This window comes from Phascolarctos cinereus, unplaced genomic scaffold (genome assembly GCF_003287225.1).
Source record: "Phascolarctos cinereus isolate Bilbo 61053 unplaced genomic scaffold, phaCin_HiC Scaffold_9;HRSCAF=440, whole genome shotgun sequence".
Classification (NCBI taxonomy): domain Eukaryota; kingdom Metazoa; phylum Chordata; class Mammalia; order Diprotodontia; family Phascolarctidae; genus Phascolarctos; species Phascolarctos cinereus.
The window spans coordinates 29,480,529-29,496,471 of NW_027556402.1; the positions used below are offsets into that span (position 1 = coordinate 29,480,529).

Consider the following 15,943-nt stretch of genomic DNA (forward strand, 5'->3'; position numbering starts at 1 on the left):
AGCCCTAGAAGTGCTATTGCTGGATCAAAGGGTATGCACATTTTTGTAGCCCTTTGGGCATAGTTCCAAATTGTTCTCCAAAATGGTTGGATCATTTCACAACTCCACCAACAATGTATTAGCGTTCCAATTTTCCCATCCTCTCCAACATTTATCATTTTCCTGTTTTGTCATGTTGGCCAATCTGATAGGTGTGATGTGGTACCTCAGAGTTGTTTTGATTTGCATTTCTCTAATCAATAATGATTTAGAGCATTTTTTCATATGACTATAGATGGCTTTAATTTCTTCATCTGAGAACTGCCTGTTCATATCCTTTGACCATTTATCAATTGGGGAATGGCTTGTGTTCTTATAAATTTGTCTTAATTCTCTATATATTTTAGAAATGAGGCCTTTGTCAGAAAGACTGGTTGTAAAAATTCTTTCCCAATTTTCTACCTTCCTTCTAATCTTAGTTGCATTGGCTTTGTTTGTGCAAAACTTTTCAATTTAATGTAATCAAAATTATCCATTTTGCTTTTCATAATGTTCTCTATCTCCTGTTTGGTCATGAATTCTTCTGTTCTCCATAGATCTGATAGGTAAACTATTCCTTGTTCTCCCAGTTTACTTATGGTATCAGCCTTTTATCTAAGTCCTGAACCCATTTTGACTTTATTTTGGTATATGGTGTGAGATTTGGGTCTATGCCTAGTTTCTGCCATACTCTTTTCCAGTTTTCCCAGCAGTTTTTTTCAAAGAGTGGGTTCTTATCCCAGAAGCTGGGTCTTTGGTTTATCAAATAATAGATTACTATAGTCATTGACTACTGTGTCTTGCATATTTAACCTATTCCACTGATCCACCTCCCTATTTCTTAGCCAGTACCAAGCAGTTTTGATGACTGCTGCTTTATAATACAATTTAAGATCTGGAATTGCTAGGCCACCTTCCCTGCATTTCTTTTCATTAGTTCCTTTGATATTCTGGGCCTTTTGTTTTTCCAAATGAATCTTGTTATTATTTTTTCTAACTCTATAAAATAATTTCTTGGTAGTTTGATTGGTATGGCACTGAATAAGTAAATTAGCTTAGGTAGGATTGTCATTTTTATTATATTAGCTCAGCCTACCCATGAGCAACTATGTTTTTCCAATTATTTAGATCTGATTTTATTTGTGTGAAAAGTGTTTTGTAATTGTGTTCATAGAGTTCCTGGGTTTGTTTCGGGAGGTAGACTCCTAAATATTTTATAATGTCTACAGTAAGTTTAAATGGGATTTCTCTTTCTATCTCTTGCTGTTGGGCTTTGTTGGTAATATATAGAAATGCTGATGATTTATGTGGGTTTATTTTATAGCCTGCAACTCTGCTAAAGTTGTTTATTATTTCAAGTAGTTTTTTACTTGATTCTCTAGGATTCTCTAAGTATATCATCATGTCGCCTGCAAAGAGTGATAGCTTTATTTCTTCTTTGCCTATTCTAATGCCTTCAATTTCTTTTCTTCTCTTATTGCTAAAGCTAACGTTTCCAGTACAATATTGAATAACAGTGGTGACAATGGACATCCTTGTTTCACCCCCAATCTTATTGGAAATGCTTCTAGTCTGTCCCCATTACATATAATGCTTGCTGAAGGTTTTAGATATATGCTATTTATTATTTTAAGGAAGACTCCATTTATACCTATGCTTTCTAGTGTTTTTAATAGGAATGGGTGTTGTACTTTATCAGAAGCTTTTTCTGCATCTATTGAGATGATCATGTGGTTTCTGTTGGTTTTGTTGTTGATATGCTCAATGATGCTGATAGTTTTCCTAATATTGAAACAACCCTGCATTCCTGGCATAAATCCTACCTGGTCGTAGTGTATTATACTTGTGATAAGTTGCTGTAATCTACTTGCTAATATTTTGTTTAAAATTTTTGCATCTATAAAAATATGGAATGCTTCATGATTTGCATGTCATCCTTGTGCAGGGGCCATGCTAATCTTCTCTGTATCGTTCCAATTTTAGTATATGTGCTACCGAAGCGAGCACTCCTATAAACATTGTTAAGAACATATGGATTCTTTTTCTTTTTCTCTAATCATCTTTGGAAACAGACCTAGTAGTGATTTGCTGGGTCAAAGGGTAGAGGTAGCTTAATAACTCTTTGGGCATAATTCCAGATTGCTCTCCAAAATGGTTGGATCAGTTCGCAACTTCACCAACATGCTTTAGTGTCCCAATTTTCCCACATCTTCTCCAACATTTATCATTTCCCCCTTCTATCATTTTAGCCAATCTGGTAGGTGTAAAATGGTATCTCTAAGTTGTTTTAATTTGCATTTCTCTAATCAATAATGATTTAGAGAATTTTTATATGACTATAAATTATTTTGATTTCTTCATTGGAAAACTGCCTGTTCATATCCTTTGACCATTTATCAATTGGGGAATGACTTATATTCTTACAGATTTGACAAAGTTCTTTATGTATTTGAGATGTGAGACCTTCAGCTGAGAAATTGTGTATAAAAATATTTTCCTAATTTTCTGCTTTCTTTCTGATCTTGGCTACATTTGTTTTATTTGTACAAAACCTTTTTAATTTAGTGTAATCAAAATTATCCATTTTGCACCTAACTTAATCTCTCTCTTGTTTATTCATAAATTGTTCACCTATCCATAAGTCTGATAAGTAATATGTTCCATGTTCTTCCAGTTTTCTTGTAATATCTCTCTCTATATTTAGGTTATGTATCCATTTTAGTAAATGATGTAAGATATTGGTCTATGCCTAGTTTGTCATACGGCTGTACAGCTTTCCAACAATTTACCAAATAATGAATTCTTATCCCAAAATCTTAATTCTTTACACTTGTCAAATACAAGGTATTGTGTTTATTTGCTGCTATAAAGTGTGTGTCTACTCTATTCCACTGATCTACCTTTTTATTTAGCCAGTACCAGATAGTTTCAATAATTATTACCTTATAATGTAGTGTAAGATCTGGCACTACTAACCCTCTTTCCTTTACATTCTTTTCATTATTTCCTTTGATATTCCTGACTTTTAGTTCTTCCAATATTTACCCTTTTCATTTTTTTATGCTAGTGATTTAGTTTTCATCTCTTTTTAAAAAAATTAAATTAACCAATTGTTTATTTTATTTGTTTTTTTCCCATAAAACCAACTCCCAGTTTAATTTCTTAATTCAATGGTTTTTTTACTCTCAATTTTATTAATCTTACATTTAATTTTTAGGATTTCTAATTTGGTGTTTAATTGGAGATGTTTAATAGTTTCTTAGTTTTTCTAATTTTTAAATTGTACATCCAGTTCATTAGTCTGCTGCTTCTGTAGTGATGTAAGCATTTAAAAATATAATTTTTTCTCTATTGCTTTTGCCTTATCCCATAGGTTTTAATATGTTGTCTCCTTATTGTCACTCTTTTTAATGAAATTATTGATTATTTATATGATTTTTTCTTTAACTCCCTCATTGTTTAAGATTAGGTTGTTTAATTTCCCATTAGTTTTTAATCTAAGTTTCTGTGGTCCCTTATTAAATATAATTTTTATTGCATTATGAACTGAAAAATATACTTTTAATATTTTAATTTAATATTCAACAAATATAATTTAATATTTCTGCTTTTAAGTATAAAATTTTTATGTTAACTGTGGTCAATCTTTATAAAGGTACCGTGAACTTCTGAGAAAAAGGTGTATTCTTTCTATTTCCATTCAATTATCTCTGGATATCTCTCATATCTAGCTTATCTAAAATTCTATTCACTTCCTTAACCTCTTTCTTAGTTATCTGTTGGTTAGATTTATTTAATTCTGAGAGAGGAAGATTAAAGTCTCCTACTATTATAGTACTACTATTCATCTCCACATGTAATTCATTTAACTTTTCTTTTAAAATGTAGATTCTATAATATTTGTTGCATATAACTTCAGTATTGCTATTGCTTCATTATCTATACTACTTTTTTCAAAATGTAGATACTTTATCTTTTAATTTAATCTATTTTTGCCATAACTTTATCTGAGCATAATCGCTACCCCTGCCTTTTTTGCATCAGCTGAAGCATAATAAATTCTACTCCAACTCTCCATTTTAACTCTGTGTTCATCTCTTATTCTTAAATGTGTTTCTTGTAAACAATATATTGTTTGATTCTGATTTTTAATCCATTCTGCTGTTCTCTTCATTCATTTCCTTCATTTTCAACGAGGACCAATGATATCACAAGATGATGTCTTGATTCACTCTTGAATTGGATTTAAGTGAGGCAGAGTTGCACAAATGCTAGCCTCACTCTCTCTTCCAAAGTCATTGAAGTCCAGTGGCAGGAGAAAAGTCTAAGAATGTAATGAACGACTTTGGCATTTTCAATGTCTGACCAAGCTCTAAGCACTCCACTGCACCAGCTTCAGCTACCTTCGTGGCTGTTGAAACAAATTGTTCTCATTTGCCCATTCTGCTGGGGAAATTCTTCACATGCTTGGGGTAGACACCCCCTAACTCACCAACAGGGTTGAGGCATATCAGTCGCCCTCAACCTGCATTAGCCTTTCTGCTAAAATGGTTTTACTGGGATGAGGAAGCTTCTTGGAGCCACAGGTGACAGTTGAGTGCCAGGTGGACACCAAAGGTGGATGAGAAGACCTGAAAATGGCTCAGCAAGCCCTCACATCAAAAGTGCTAATCGTCCTTGAATAACCCATAGGTAGCCAGTATAGAGAAGCAAAAAAATACAGCAACCTAGAATCTGATAAACCCCAAATCCAGCTATTGGGATAAGAATTCACTTTGAACAAAACAGTATTTGGTAAACTGGAGAGCAATCTTGTAGAAACTGGGTGTAGATAAAACCTCACAGTATATACCAGGATAAGCACCACATAGGTATGTGACTTAGACAAAAAGGGTAAAATCATAAACAAATTAGAAAAATAATGAAGAAAATAACTTTCAGGTCTATAAAGGGGGCACAAGTTCAAACAAAGGATGGAGATATGAAAGATAAAGTGGGAAATTTTGATTACATAAAAATAAATGCTTTTGAATGAACAAACCAATACCATTAAAATCAGAAAGGAAGCAGGTAATTTTTTCTGATAAAAGATTCCTTTCCAAGAAAACTGATTCAAATACTTACAAAAGCATTCTTCTAATTGATAAAATTTTTTTTAAAAAAAGCATATGAAAGGGAAAATCCAAGCGATCAAAAACTATATGGAAAAAAGTTCTAAATCATTAATAATTAGAGAAATGCAAATTAAAGCATCTTTGAGGTCCATACCTCTAAAGACCATTAACTACTACTCAAAGGTATTATTCCATTCATCTTAGAGCTGAGCTGCCCTGATCATAGAGGTCAAACTCACCTAACCCAACCATATCTAACTAGTCTCACTTCCTACTTTAGTTGTCTACTCTTGACTTCTTGCCATTTCCCCTGCCTCCTCTATCCTGAAAGTCACCCCCTCCCTTTTACACATATACTTTTGTTCTGAGAACAGTAACCAAATTAATACTACCATTGCTTTCAGAAAAGGGCATGGCAATAGACTTCATTATAGCTCTCACTATAATGACTCCTCAGAGCAAAACTATCTTCCTTGACCACCACTATGTACTTCCTCTTCCTACTAAAATAAAAGCTACTTGAGGGTACTCTCACTTCTGTGTTTGTAGTCCCAATGCTTAAAACAGTGCCTCACACATAGTAGACCCTTAATAAATGTTTTAAAATTAATTCTTGCTCCCATTTTAGCTAAAAGAATCAAGTTGGAACATGGAAATTTGAAAAAAACATATTTTAGAAGAAAACTTGACAGTAACAAATCCACATAGCTCTCTCCAATGTGTTTTTGATAGCTGCAATAGGGAGAATGATCTAGCTGAAGAAATAAAAATTCACATGAGGAACATGGAAATAGAGGCTTCATTTTGTGTTACACTCCTGATGAGAATTAGAATGCTCTAAATATGCATAACTGATGAATAATTGATGAGAAGTGATGAAATAGTACCACTATGAAGACACAAAACACCCACTTAGGTTTGCAATAATCCTATAAGGGTCCAATTTGTGTTACATTGCTCTAAATATCTGGCATGCTTGATGTTTATATAAAGGAACCAAATAGGAGTCAAAGTATTGTTGTTCAGTCATGTCCAACTCTTCCTGACCCCATTTGGAGTTTTCTTGGCAAAGATACTGGAGTGGTTTGCCATTGCCTTCACTAGCTCATTTTATAGATGAAGAAACTCAGGCATGTAGAGTGAAGTGACTTGTCAGTATGTGTCTGAGGCTTGATTTGAGCTCATAAAGATGTCTTCTGATTCCAAGCCCAGCAATCTGTCCACTGTGCCACCTAGCTGCCCTTGAGTTAAAAGTAGGAACTTAGAAATCTAAGTGTAACACTGACTACTGTGACTTCCCATTGTCTATAGGTCAGGTATGTCACATTTTCACCCCTCCTCCCAAAGTTCTTCAGTACCTTTAAGGGGATTTGGGAGCAACTGGCTCTCTGTCCGTGTAGGCCTGACACTTTGGTGTGCTAGGCATGTTACATGAGACAATCGTGTTTTCCAAAATTTCTAATGATTTCTCAATTGCCATAACCAATGACTTTTTTTCTCAATCTTCATCCTTATCAAGTCCTTATAACTTGAATTATTGCAGTAACTTCCTAATTGGTCTTTCTGACTTAAATCTCTTCCTTCCATCCAGCCATATTCTCACAGCACAAGCTTGACTCTGTTACTCAACTAGGTCCAGGGGTTCCCTAGCATAAAATGCAAACTCCTTTGGAATTAAAAACCTTTCATAGCCTGGGTCTAATCTAGCTTCCCAACCTTGTTATATATGACTCTTCTTAATGAAATCTACCATCTAGCTTGATGGACTTTTTTGCTGTTTTTTTCACATATGACATTCTATCTTCCATATGGTTCCAGAGAAGAAAGTGAGGCTGGGGACTTTGCACAGCCCTCCCTCTCTTAAATCCAATTCACTTGCAAATCATGGCATTGTAGGCCATCTCCACTCATTCTGATCTATGTCTGACCACTGGACCCAGACAGCTCCAGAGGAGAAAGTGAGGCTGGTGACTTTGCACAGCCCTCCCTCTCTTAAATCCAATTCACTTGCAAGTCTTGGCTTCACCTCCTGATATCATGGCCCTCTTTGAGAATGAAGGACAAACAACAATCGGTGCTATCCCCATGCCTGAAGGCATTCCATTCCCACCTTTGCCTCTGGCTCCTTAATTTCCTTCAAAGTTAGCTCAAAAATCACTTCCTACATGAGGGAAATGTCTTCTGATCTTTCCAGCTGCTAATGTTCCCTCAGCTTCTTGGTATTTATTTTGTCTATACTATGTTAAGCACTGGAAATACAAATACAAGTGAAAAGAAACAGTCCAGCTCTTCAGGAGCTTGGAAAGACCAGGACAAAGGAAAGGCAAAAGGAGGAAGTGAGGGAGAATGAGAGAGACTCTAGAGGAGTGTAGCCTCATGGGAAATGACATTGGCCTGGACAACCCCTTTAAATCGAGATTCTGGGAAGATCTTCCAATCAGAGGGGAAGAGGATCCTTCTGAGGTGTGGGTTTCAGGGCTGAGATGACATTCCAGAACGAGGAGGGGATGGACACCTCCTTCACCTGCTCTCAAAGTCCTCCTCAAACCATAAGCTCAGCTGGAAGGAGAGAGTGAATTTCTCCCTTGGGAGCATTTTGTGAGTACCAGTATTTCCAGCTTAGCAGCAAACACCTGTGCATGTTCTGCAGTCCAGAGCCAGCCCTTCCTTTCCATGTTCTAAAGAACTTCCAGAAACAAGCTTGCTTTGCAAACATCCTCATGGGTTATTCGCCTGTGCTCCCAGGATACGACTCTCATCTGCCAGACCCTCAGTAAACTCAAGCTCACACGCCAAATGAGTGATAAGACTGAAATTGGAACACAAATATCCTGCCGACCCTTCCAGTCCCTTATTTTCCACGATCCCACACTGCCTAGATGGTGCTGACTACGGTCAACGAAGGAAGGGCGAAGGTTGCTGTTTCCATGGGGCATTTCTTTTCTGATCAGTGGATGGCAGGCAGTTTGAAAGCCTCTAAAATTCCTAGCAATCAGTAAACTATCCCCGCCTTGAGGGGGCGGAGCTGGGGGTGCTAAACGTTCTCAATCTACAACTCTACAACAGTCCCCAGGGTGGCAACGACTTGTGGGACAGGGGAAGGATGCACTTCTGCTGGGGCGACAACTCCTTCGGGCAGCTGGGCATCAAGGCAGGGCGGAGGGAAAAGGCTGGGCCAGTGCGATGCCAGGCGGGAGCCAGCCTAGGCAGCAAGCGCTTACTGCAGGCTGCTTGCGGAGAGCGCCACTCGCTGCTGCTGCTGCCCGACGGCACCGTCTGGTCTTGCGGGAGCAACGACTGTGGACAGCTGGGCAGGAAGAAGATTCCGAACTGTGACCGGCCAGGTAAGAAGGGCCAGGAGCTGGAGCTGGCAAAAGCTTTGGGGTGGCAGGACCCGGGATGAGGCAAAGTTTTGGAGCCTTAGAGGAATCTAGGGCGACAGAAAATTTTGTTAGAAGGTTAATGCTGTGTATGTATAACCTGTATCATATTGCTTGCGGTCTTGGGGAGGGAGAAAAAGGGAGGGGAGGAAGGGAGGGAGAAAAATTTGGAACTCAAAATCTTTCAAAAAATAAATGTTGAAAATTGAATTTTTAAAAAGATTTTAAAAAATGAAGTTAATGACGATGAGCTTAAAGAAATACATTCAGGAGAAAACTGAATCCTCTCGGTCGCAAAGAGAGATTGGAGGAGGTGGGCTCCTCAGCCATCTCCATCCTGGCCACAGCTGCATCCTCTTTGAGCTCCTTTTTGCCATCAATGAGTAAGGCTAGTTTCAGTTTCCCGAGGTCTTGTGAAATGAAACTGAGAAACAAAACGAGGGAACGAGTTTTCGTTTTCTTTTTTCTGATGTCATCATCTCTCTTCCTGAGACAGCTCTTCCTCTCTACAAAGAGGAACTCGATTATTGAAGGCGGAGTTCCAAAATTCAGCACATGCATCCAACAGTGTTCCCAGGCATGACTTTGTGGGGGTGGGGCAGGAATTTATTTGTGAAAATCGTAAAAAGATGTAAGTGAAAAGGCAAATGAGGGAAGAGATTGCAGGTATTGATACCACATATTTGAAATAGGCTTTTCTTTTTTGTTTTGTAAATTGATAATGACCCAGTCAAATTGGATGCTTAAATAAATTACACTTTTATACCATTTAAAATCCAGACATTGTTAATGTAGTGGGGGGAAAAGACTGCAAAGCATAATATAGGTGAACTTGCAAGGAAAACTTTGTTTTTGGGAGGAGAGTACAAAAGGAAATCTCTCTCACTCCAGAACCTCCTAAAGTTAGAGTCCCTGGCCATTCCCCTTTTTTCCAGTATGCACTCACCACTCTTGTCTTTCCACTAAAGTAGTCCTCTTGATTATGGGGTGGAGCTAACCCTAAATTTTAGAGGTTACATTAATAAAGCCCAAGCTTTAGCAGGTCCTGCCAAAATGGAAAAGCATCCAGTATTAGCTAACAACCTGATAGTTGGCAAACAGGTAATGATTTTTTGGCCCAGCGGCTCTGAGAAGCTGTTCTCTCAAAAGATGCATTGCCATATGCATTGGTCAAAGAAAGTACAATATCCTTGAAATTTGGAGTTATACACCACCAGTGCCAGCTCTCAAATACTGAGGTACAATATGAATATTTTATATAATATAGAAAATTAACATGACCCAAGGCATGCTTTCTTTGACATATTTTATTTTAATGACTTTGCTAGCAGCATGTTAGGATAATATGAGATGGTTTAATAGTGCCTCGACATTTTTTTAATGGTATTATTCTGAGAGGTACAGCATTTCAAATCCAATACCAAAATTCTCTTTTCGGTCCAGAAACTCTTGTTTTCTTTTTTTATAGACATACACACACACACACACACACACACACACACACACACACACAGAGGATTATATATGAGGATTATATATGAATTTGTGATCTCCATTTCCTTGCTTTTTGAAAAAGCATATAATAATTTCCCATGAAATTTTTAAAAGTGTCCTGCTTGGCTGGGCTTCCTTCTGGACTTCTCTCTGCTCCCTTGAGTGCATTTAAAAAATGATGCAGTGGTCATAAATGAAATGTACCTGTGTTTAAGTTGAATAAATTTGTGACTCCCTCCTCCCCGCTCCCTAAAGCACCAATTCAGGCACTGGAAACTCAAGCAGTTGTTTTGGTCAGCTGTGGAAAAGAGCACTCCTTGGCTGTTTGCAAAACAGGAAAGGTCTTCTCGTGGGGATCTGGTTCTGAAGGGCAGTTGGGCATCAAAGAATTTAAGAAGCTAAATTTTATGCCCAAGTAAGTATTCTGATGTGACTTTGAGTGTATTGTAAGCCTATGTCTCCATTTTCTGTGTATATCATTATAGATAATTTGTGAGGATAAATTAAATAATAGTCAATGTACAATTGTGCATAAATTATCTGGTTCATTAATTTTCTAAGGGAAATATTAACACTAGGAAGGAAAAGACCTCCTAGTTATTTATTCAAGGAATATCAATCTTAATTTTGAGTGGCAAGTGCAAAGTAAAGCATAGGACATCTGTAACAACACAAAACCACTACTTCCCCATTGGGACCTCAGGTACATGCCTTCTCCCTCTTAAGATGGCCCCCTAACTCTTGAATACATATATATGGACTGGGTTCAGTTCTGGGGAGCCACACTTCTAAATAGAAGGGTCAGCTCTTTTTTTTCTCACTCTCTGACTCTTTAGGCCCCTAAATCAAAGCTCAGGGGAAAGTCACTGAAAGTCTAGGTTTAATTTATACCCAGGGTCTCCCTAAAAAGGAATAGAAAGGTCCTCAATAGGGGCAGGTAGGTGGCACAGTGGATAGAGCACCAGCCCTGAAGTCAGAAGGACCTGAGTTCAAATACACCTCAGACCAAACACTTGACACTTACTAGCTGTGTGACCCTGGGCAAGTCACTTAACCCCAATTGCCTTTAAAAAAAAAAGGTACTCAATATACACTAAGGATCAGGTAAAGGAGAGCTATTTATTTCTTCCACATACAAAAAAACTCTTAAAACACAGAAGGCTCAAAAGCACATGACAACAAAGATAAACAATTTGTAACCACTATTATACCTTCCCAGGAAGTTGATCCCTAAAACATCAAAACATGAAACATTTTGTGAGACTCAGCACTTGGATAGGTGGCTCCCAAGTGCCTCTCCTGAAGCTTTTTGTCCTGAGATGCTAGAAAGATCCAATGTTCTGAACCTCAAAGATCAGTGGCAAGTGGTAGGAGTGGGGAATGGGGAAGATAACCTGGGAAAGCAGAGGCTACTTACAGTATACAGAGGAGGCTAGCCACGGTGGCATATGCCTTTAATCTCTGCTCCTTAGGAGACTGAGGTGAATGAGGCTTTGTCAGTAGGGAGCTGCAGCTGGCCAAACTGGTCAGGATCAAGTGTCTGCACTAAGTGCATTACCAATATGGCGATCCTTGAGAAGTTAGGTGTGGGGTGGGGTGCAAAGTATTAGACTGCCTCAGGAATGGCAAACTGGCCCAGGTTAGAAACAGGTTGTTATAACTCCTTGCTGATTCTTGGTGGGCATGGGCTGTAAGTGTCTATTACGTGTCCAGCTTGGGAAAGCTAACATATCCGTGTGTCAAAAAAAAAAACCCAAAAAACTTAAAAACTCTCAGAACAGAACCAATCCACACCCTCCCCAAACCTTGTTTTTTTTTCTTATTCAACTCCCACAATGCTCTAGAGAAAAATCAAAGACTACAGTATACCAAAAAGCAAAGGAGCCAGGCCTATAGCCAAGAACACCTTACAGGGACCTTCAGACATTTCTGATGAAAAATAAGAGTTGAGTAGGAACTTTGAAATACAAGCGCAAGAGAAACCTAAAAAGGTAAATTTATTTGAGCCATTGGAAAGGGGTTGTGTAATGATGTAGTGCTAACATTTTAATAGGGGAGAAAAGAAGTCTCTCTTCAGAACCTTACTATCTTTAAAGGCCATTGTTAGAGTTGAATAAGAAAAACTAAGGTTTGGGGAAGGTGTGGATTGGTTCTGTTCTGAAGGTTTGAAGAAGGAAAAGAGAAAAGAGGGTAAAAGGAAGATTAGATTAATGTAGAAAGGAGGAAGAAGGGGGTGAAACTTGTGATTTCTCATTAACTGAAGTGTTTGAGAAGATATATAAATATAGATGAAAGGATAGGTGGAATTGGCATCAGATTAACCTCATTTTTATCCAAAATGAACAAACATGCACAAAGAGTTGGGTGTAGAGCTCTATCAGACTCTACAGGGAAACAAGCAGGAATTAGGTGGGAGGGTAGGTTTAAGATGATACTGGGGACTGTGAGAAAAAATAAAATACTATTTAAAAGGTGTGTGTGGGAAGATGATATTGGGGAAGTTATAAACACAAGCAAAACAAACTTCCTGATCCTGAAGGGAGGTATTAAAAGATGTGGGAGATGAGGGCAGGGTTTTGGGGGAGGGAGTCGAGAAATAGAAATCCAAGATAGTACTTTAGATTGTATTTTAGAAAATTGGAGAATGGCCAAACAAATTGTGGTACATGAATGTAATGGAATGTTTTTGCACCATCATAAAAGATGAGACTATTTCAGAGAATCCTTGGGTTGAATAAACTGACAGTAAAGTAAGCAGAACCAGGAGAACAATTTATGCAAGGACAACAATATTGTAAAGAAAAGCACCTTTTAAAAACATAGGAACTCTGATGAATGCAGTAACCAACCTTGAGTCTAGAGGACTTATGATTAATCACATCAGCCATGACAGAAAAGTAATGGACTCCGCATACAGAAAAACACATTCATTTTTGGACATTGTTACTATGTGGATTCATTTTGCAGTGAGCTGCATTAATGAACTGTTTAAATATTTTTCCCATCATTTTTTATTAAAGGGAAATTCAGGATCTTTCCAGTGTCAAAATAATACAAGTTTCTTGTGGACATTATCATTCCATAGCATTGGCACAAGGTAAAAGCTTTGTTTTCATGGTAATCAATTTGTAATAAACACTTGCTTTTTAAAAAAATTTGCTTGATAATTGACACATTTTACTATGTTGATATTTATTTTTAGTGGATTAAGAAGGTTGTGACTAACTTTAAAAGGTCTATTCCATTTTTACTTTTATTTAACTTATTAATTTTTATTTATTATTTTATTTTTAATGTATGAAATAAAATTAGCATTTCTATGACATAGTGGAATTAAAAAAAGATGATTGCACATGAAACTTATGTACGACTTGTTATTTCTTTTAAGTGCATAATAAAATTATCGTGTAAACTTTTTTTTTCCTTCTCCACCTCCTCCCCCGGCCCCAGGCCACCACTAAACACAAATGTATTTTTTTTCCTAGTATGTATAGTTAAATATTCATTTTCCCCCTTTCCTATAGTAACATAACTTCATCACAGTTTCGTTTTCTAAAAGAAATCTGCTAATGGTTGACCCTTAACCAGTATGTCTCCCCTGCAAATTGGTTATATCTGCTAGTCCTGTGAGATGTCTTTTAGCCTTGGTTCAGGAGTTGGTCTGAATGTAAACACACTGGGGAAAAGTAGCCGCTTTGTAGGTCATTGAATGGACACTTTTAATGCATCAGCCAATGAGCATTTATTAAGCACCTACTGTATACCAAGAGCTGTGCTAGTCATTAGAGATAACAAAAACAAAAATGAAATAGTTACCTCAAGGAGCTTATATTCAATAGAGGGAGAATATTCTATAGGGAGGACAATACAGAGAACATGGAAATTGCAGGGGGGTAGTGTTATCTAGATTCCAGAATGCTTCAGAAGGGAAAATATACTTGCATTTGCTTGTGTTTTTTGAGTTTTTGTAGAACCCTACTTGTTTTTTTTATTGTTTCTACAATAAGACTCAAAGTGATCAATTCTGGCTCTTCTGTCCCTCTTTGGCTCTTCATAGGGAGACCTCTTCAGGGTCAGGAAGTGGTTTCTGATTCCCCATGCTGGGCTATCATGAGCTACTTCCTAATAATCTGAACTGATCTAGAGTGATGGTACAGTATGACTACACCATGAGCCCCTCAAAGGAGGATTGCCGCATTTTGCATGCAATAAGTATAACTGTTCAAATCAATAATGGACTATAAGCTAAAGGTTCTATCAAGATATGTGAGACATAACTAACCTTTTTGCATCTGGAAAATATTAGTAGTTCTCTAAGATATTATAAAGTGTTATAAATCAAATTTATGACTTATGAGTCATAAATTGTAGGAGTAGACTTATGAGTCTAATTTTTGGCATCCCAATGGAAAGTATCCATCCCAGTGGAAAGATTTTGGAATCAGGAAGACCTGGAATCAAGTCCTTCCTGTGAGATACACACACACACACACACACACACACACACACACACACACACACGCACAGAGAAAGTGTTATGGACTTTAAAGAGCGTCTAGTCCAATACTTATGAAGAAAGTCAAGTTGAGAGAGCTTAAGTGAGCCAAGGTTGCATGGGTAGTAAGTGGCAGAGGTAGGATTTGAACCTAGGTCCTTGAATTACAGATCCAATGTACCTTGATACTTTTAACCATTTCATGCCACTTAGCCTCTTAATGCTCCAGGCTCTGAGAACTCTAGGACCGAATAAGTTACAAATGAGTTGCCAATCTGCATCAAGTTGAGGAGTTTTCTCTACTGTAAGTTCCCTATACTAATGAAATCCCATGTCAAAAAAAGATTCATCACATCATTAAAAGGAAAAAAAATCCATCTCCTTCTCAGCTTGAGGGGAAAGATGATAGATATTTATGTCTTCTTGTTCTTTCACTCTACCTCCATTTAAGTTAATCCCCCAAGTTGATTCTGCCATGTTCTTAAAAGTATATAGCATCGTGAGATGCTTCGTAGTAAACTTTAGTTTTGCAATATAGCTGAAACCCCAAATTTTGAAATTTTATTTCTGTATGTGTGTGTGTTTGCAGATGGCAAAGTATTTTCTTGGGGAAAGAACAACCATGGTCAACTAGGCCTGAAGGAAAATTTCCCCTTTCAATCCAGGCCTCAATGGGTGAAATCGCTTCACGGTATTCCTCTGGCTCAGGTTGCAGCAGGAGGGGATCACAGCTTTGCCCTTTCTCTCTCTGGTACTCCATATGGCTGGGGACGGAACAATGTAGGCCAACTGGCCCTCAGTGGCAAGAATGCATCAGGTAATAAAATATTTTTGTCTTTCCAATAAGACATTGTCTTCTCAAGGTGAGAGGTCAGGCTTGTAAAGGATTCATCAATAGAAAGGCCAGTTATGGAAGAAACTTGGTGTGGGGAGTCTCTTTCAGGAGGTGAATGGTGGGTTCTTTCCATTTCTGTTCTCTGATTCTAAGATGTTGGGGTAGTTTTCCTTTGTAATTGCCTGAAATGTTATTTCTAGGCTCTTTTTTTTTATTATGCCTTTCATGTAGTCCAGTAATTCTTACATTATCTCTCTCAATCTATTTTCCAAGTCATTTTTCCTTGTCTTTTTTCATTCTTTTGACTTTGTTCTATTGCTTCTTGATATTTTGTAGAGTTAAGTTTCCACTTGCCCAATTCTAATTTTTAAGGAATTATTTTCTTCAGAGAGTTTTTGTGCCTTTTTTTCCATTTGGCCAATTTTGTTTTTCAAGGAGTTCCTTTCTTCAGTGAATTCCTGTGCTCTTTTACCTTTAGGCCAATTTTCTTTTTCAGGGTGTTATTTTCTTCAGTATTTTTGTGTGTGCCTTGTTTACCAAGCTATTAATTCTCTTTTCATAATTTTCTTGCATAGTTCTTATTTCTTTCCCCAATTTTTTTTATTCC

The 15,943-nt window shown here is 37.4% G+C and overlaps 1 protein-coding gene and 1 non-coding gene across 2 annotated transcripts in view; one reads left to right on the forward strand and one right to left on the reverse strand.

Annotated features, from left to right (window-relative positions):
* Positions 1-1,919: 1,919 nt before the first annotated feature.
* LOC144455542 (U6 spliceosomal RNA) lies at positions 1,920-2,025 on the reverse strand. Its single transcript, XR_013484261.1, has one exon. It is a non-coding gene; the product is annotated as a U6 spliceosomal RNA (small nuclear RNA).
* Positions 2,026-8,110: 6,085 nt separating this feature from the next.
* LOC110209692 (putative E3 ubiquitin-protein ligase HERC6) overlaps positions 8,111-15,943 on the forward strand; it is a 55,462-nt gene continuing 47,629 nt past the window's right edge. Inside the window, 4 exon segments of the mRNA XM_078148466.1 lie at positions 8,111-8,476; positions 10,262-10,421; positions 13,027-13,103; positions 15,091-15,318. Coding sequence (XP_078004592.1) covers positions 8,236-8,476; positions 10,262-10,421; positions 13,027-13,103; positions 15,091-15,318 — 706 coding nt within the window. The 5' untranslated portion in view covers positions 8,111-8,235.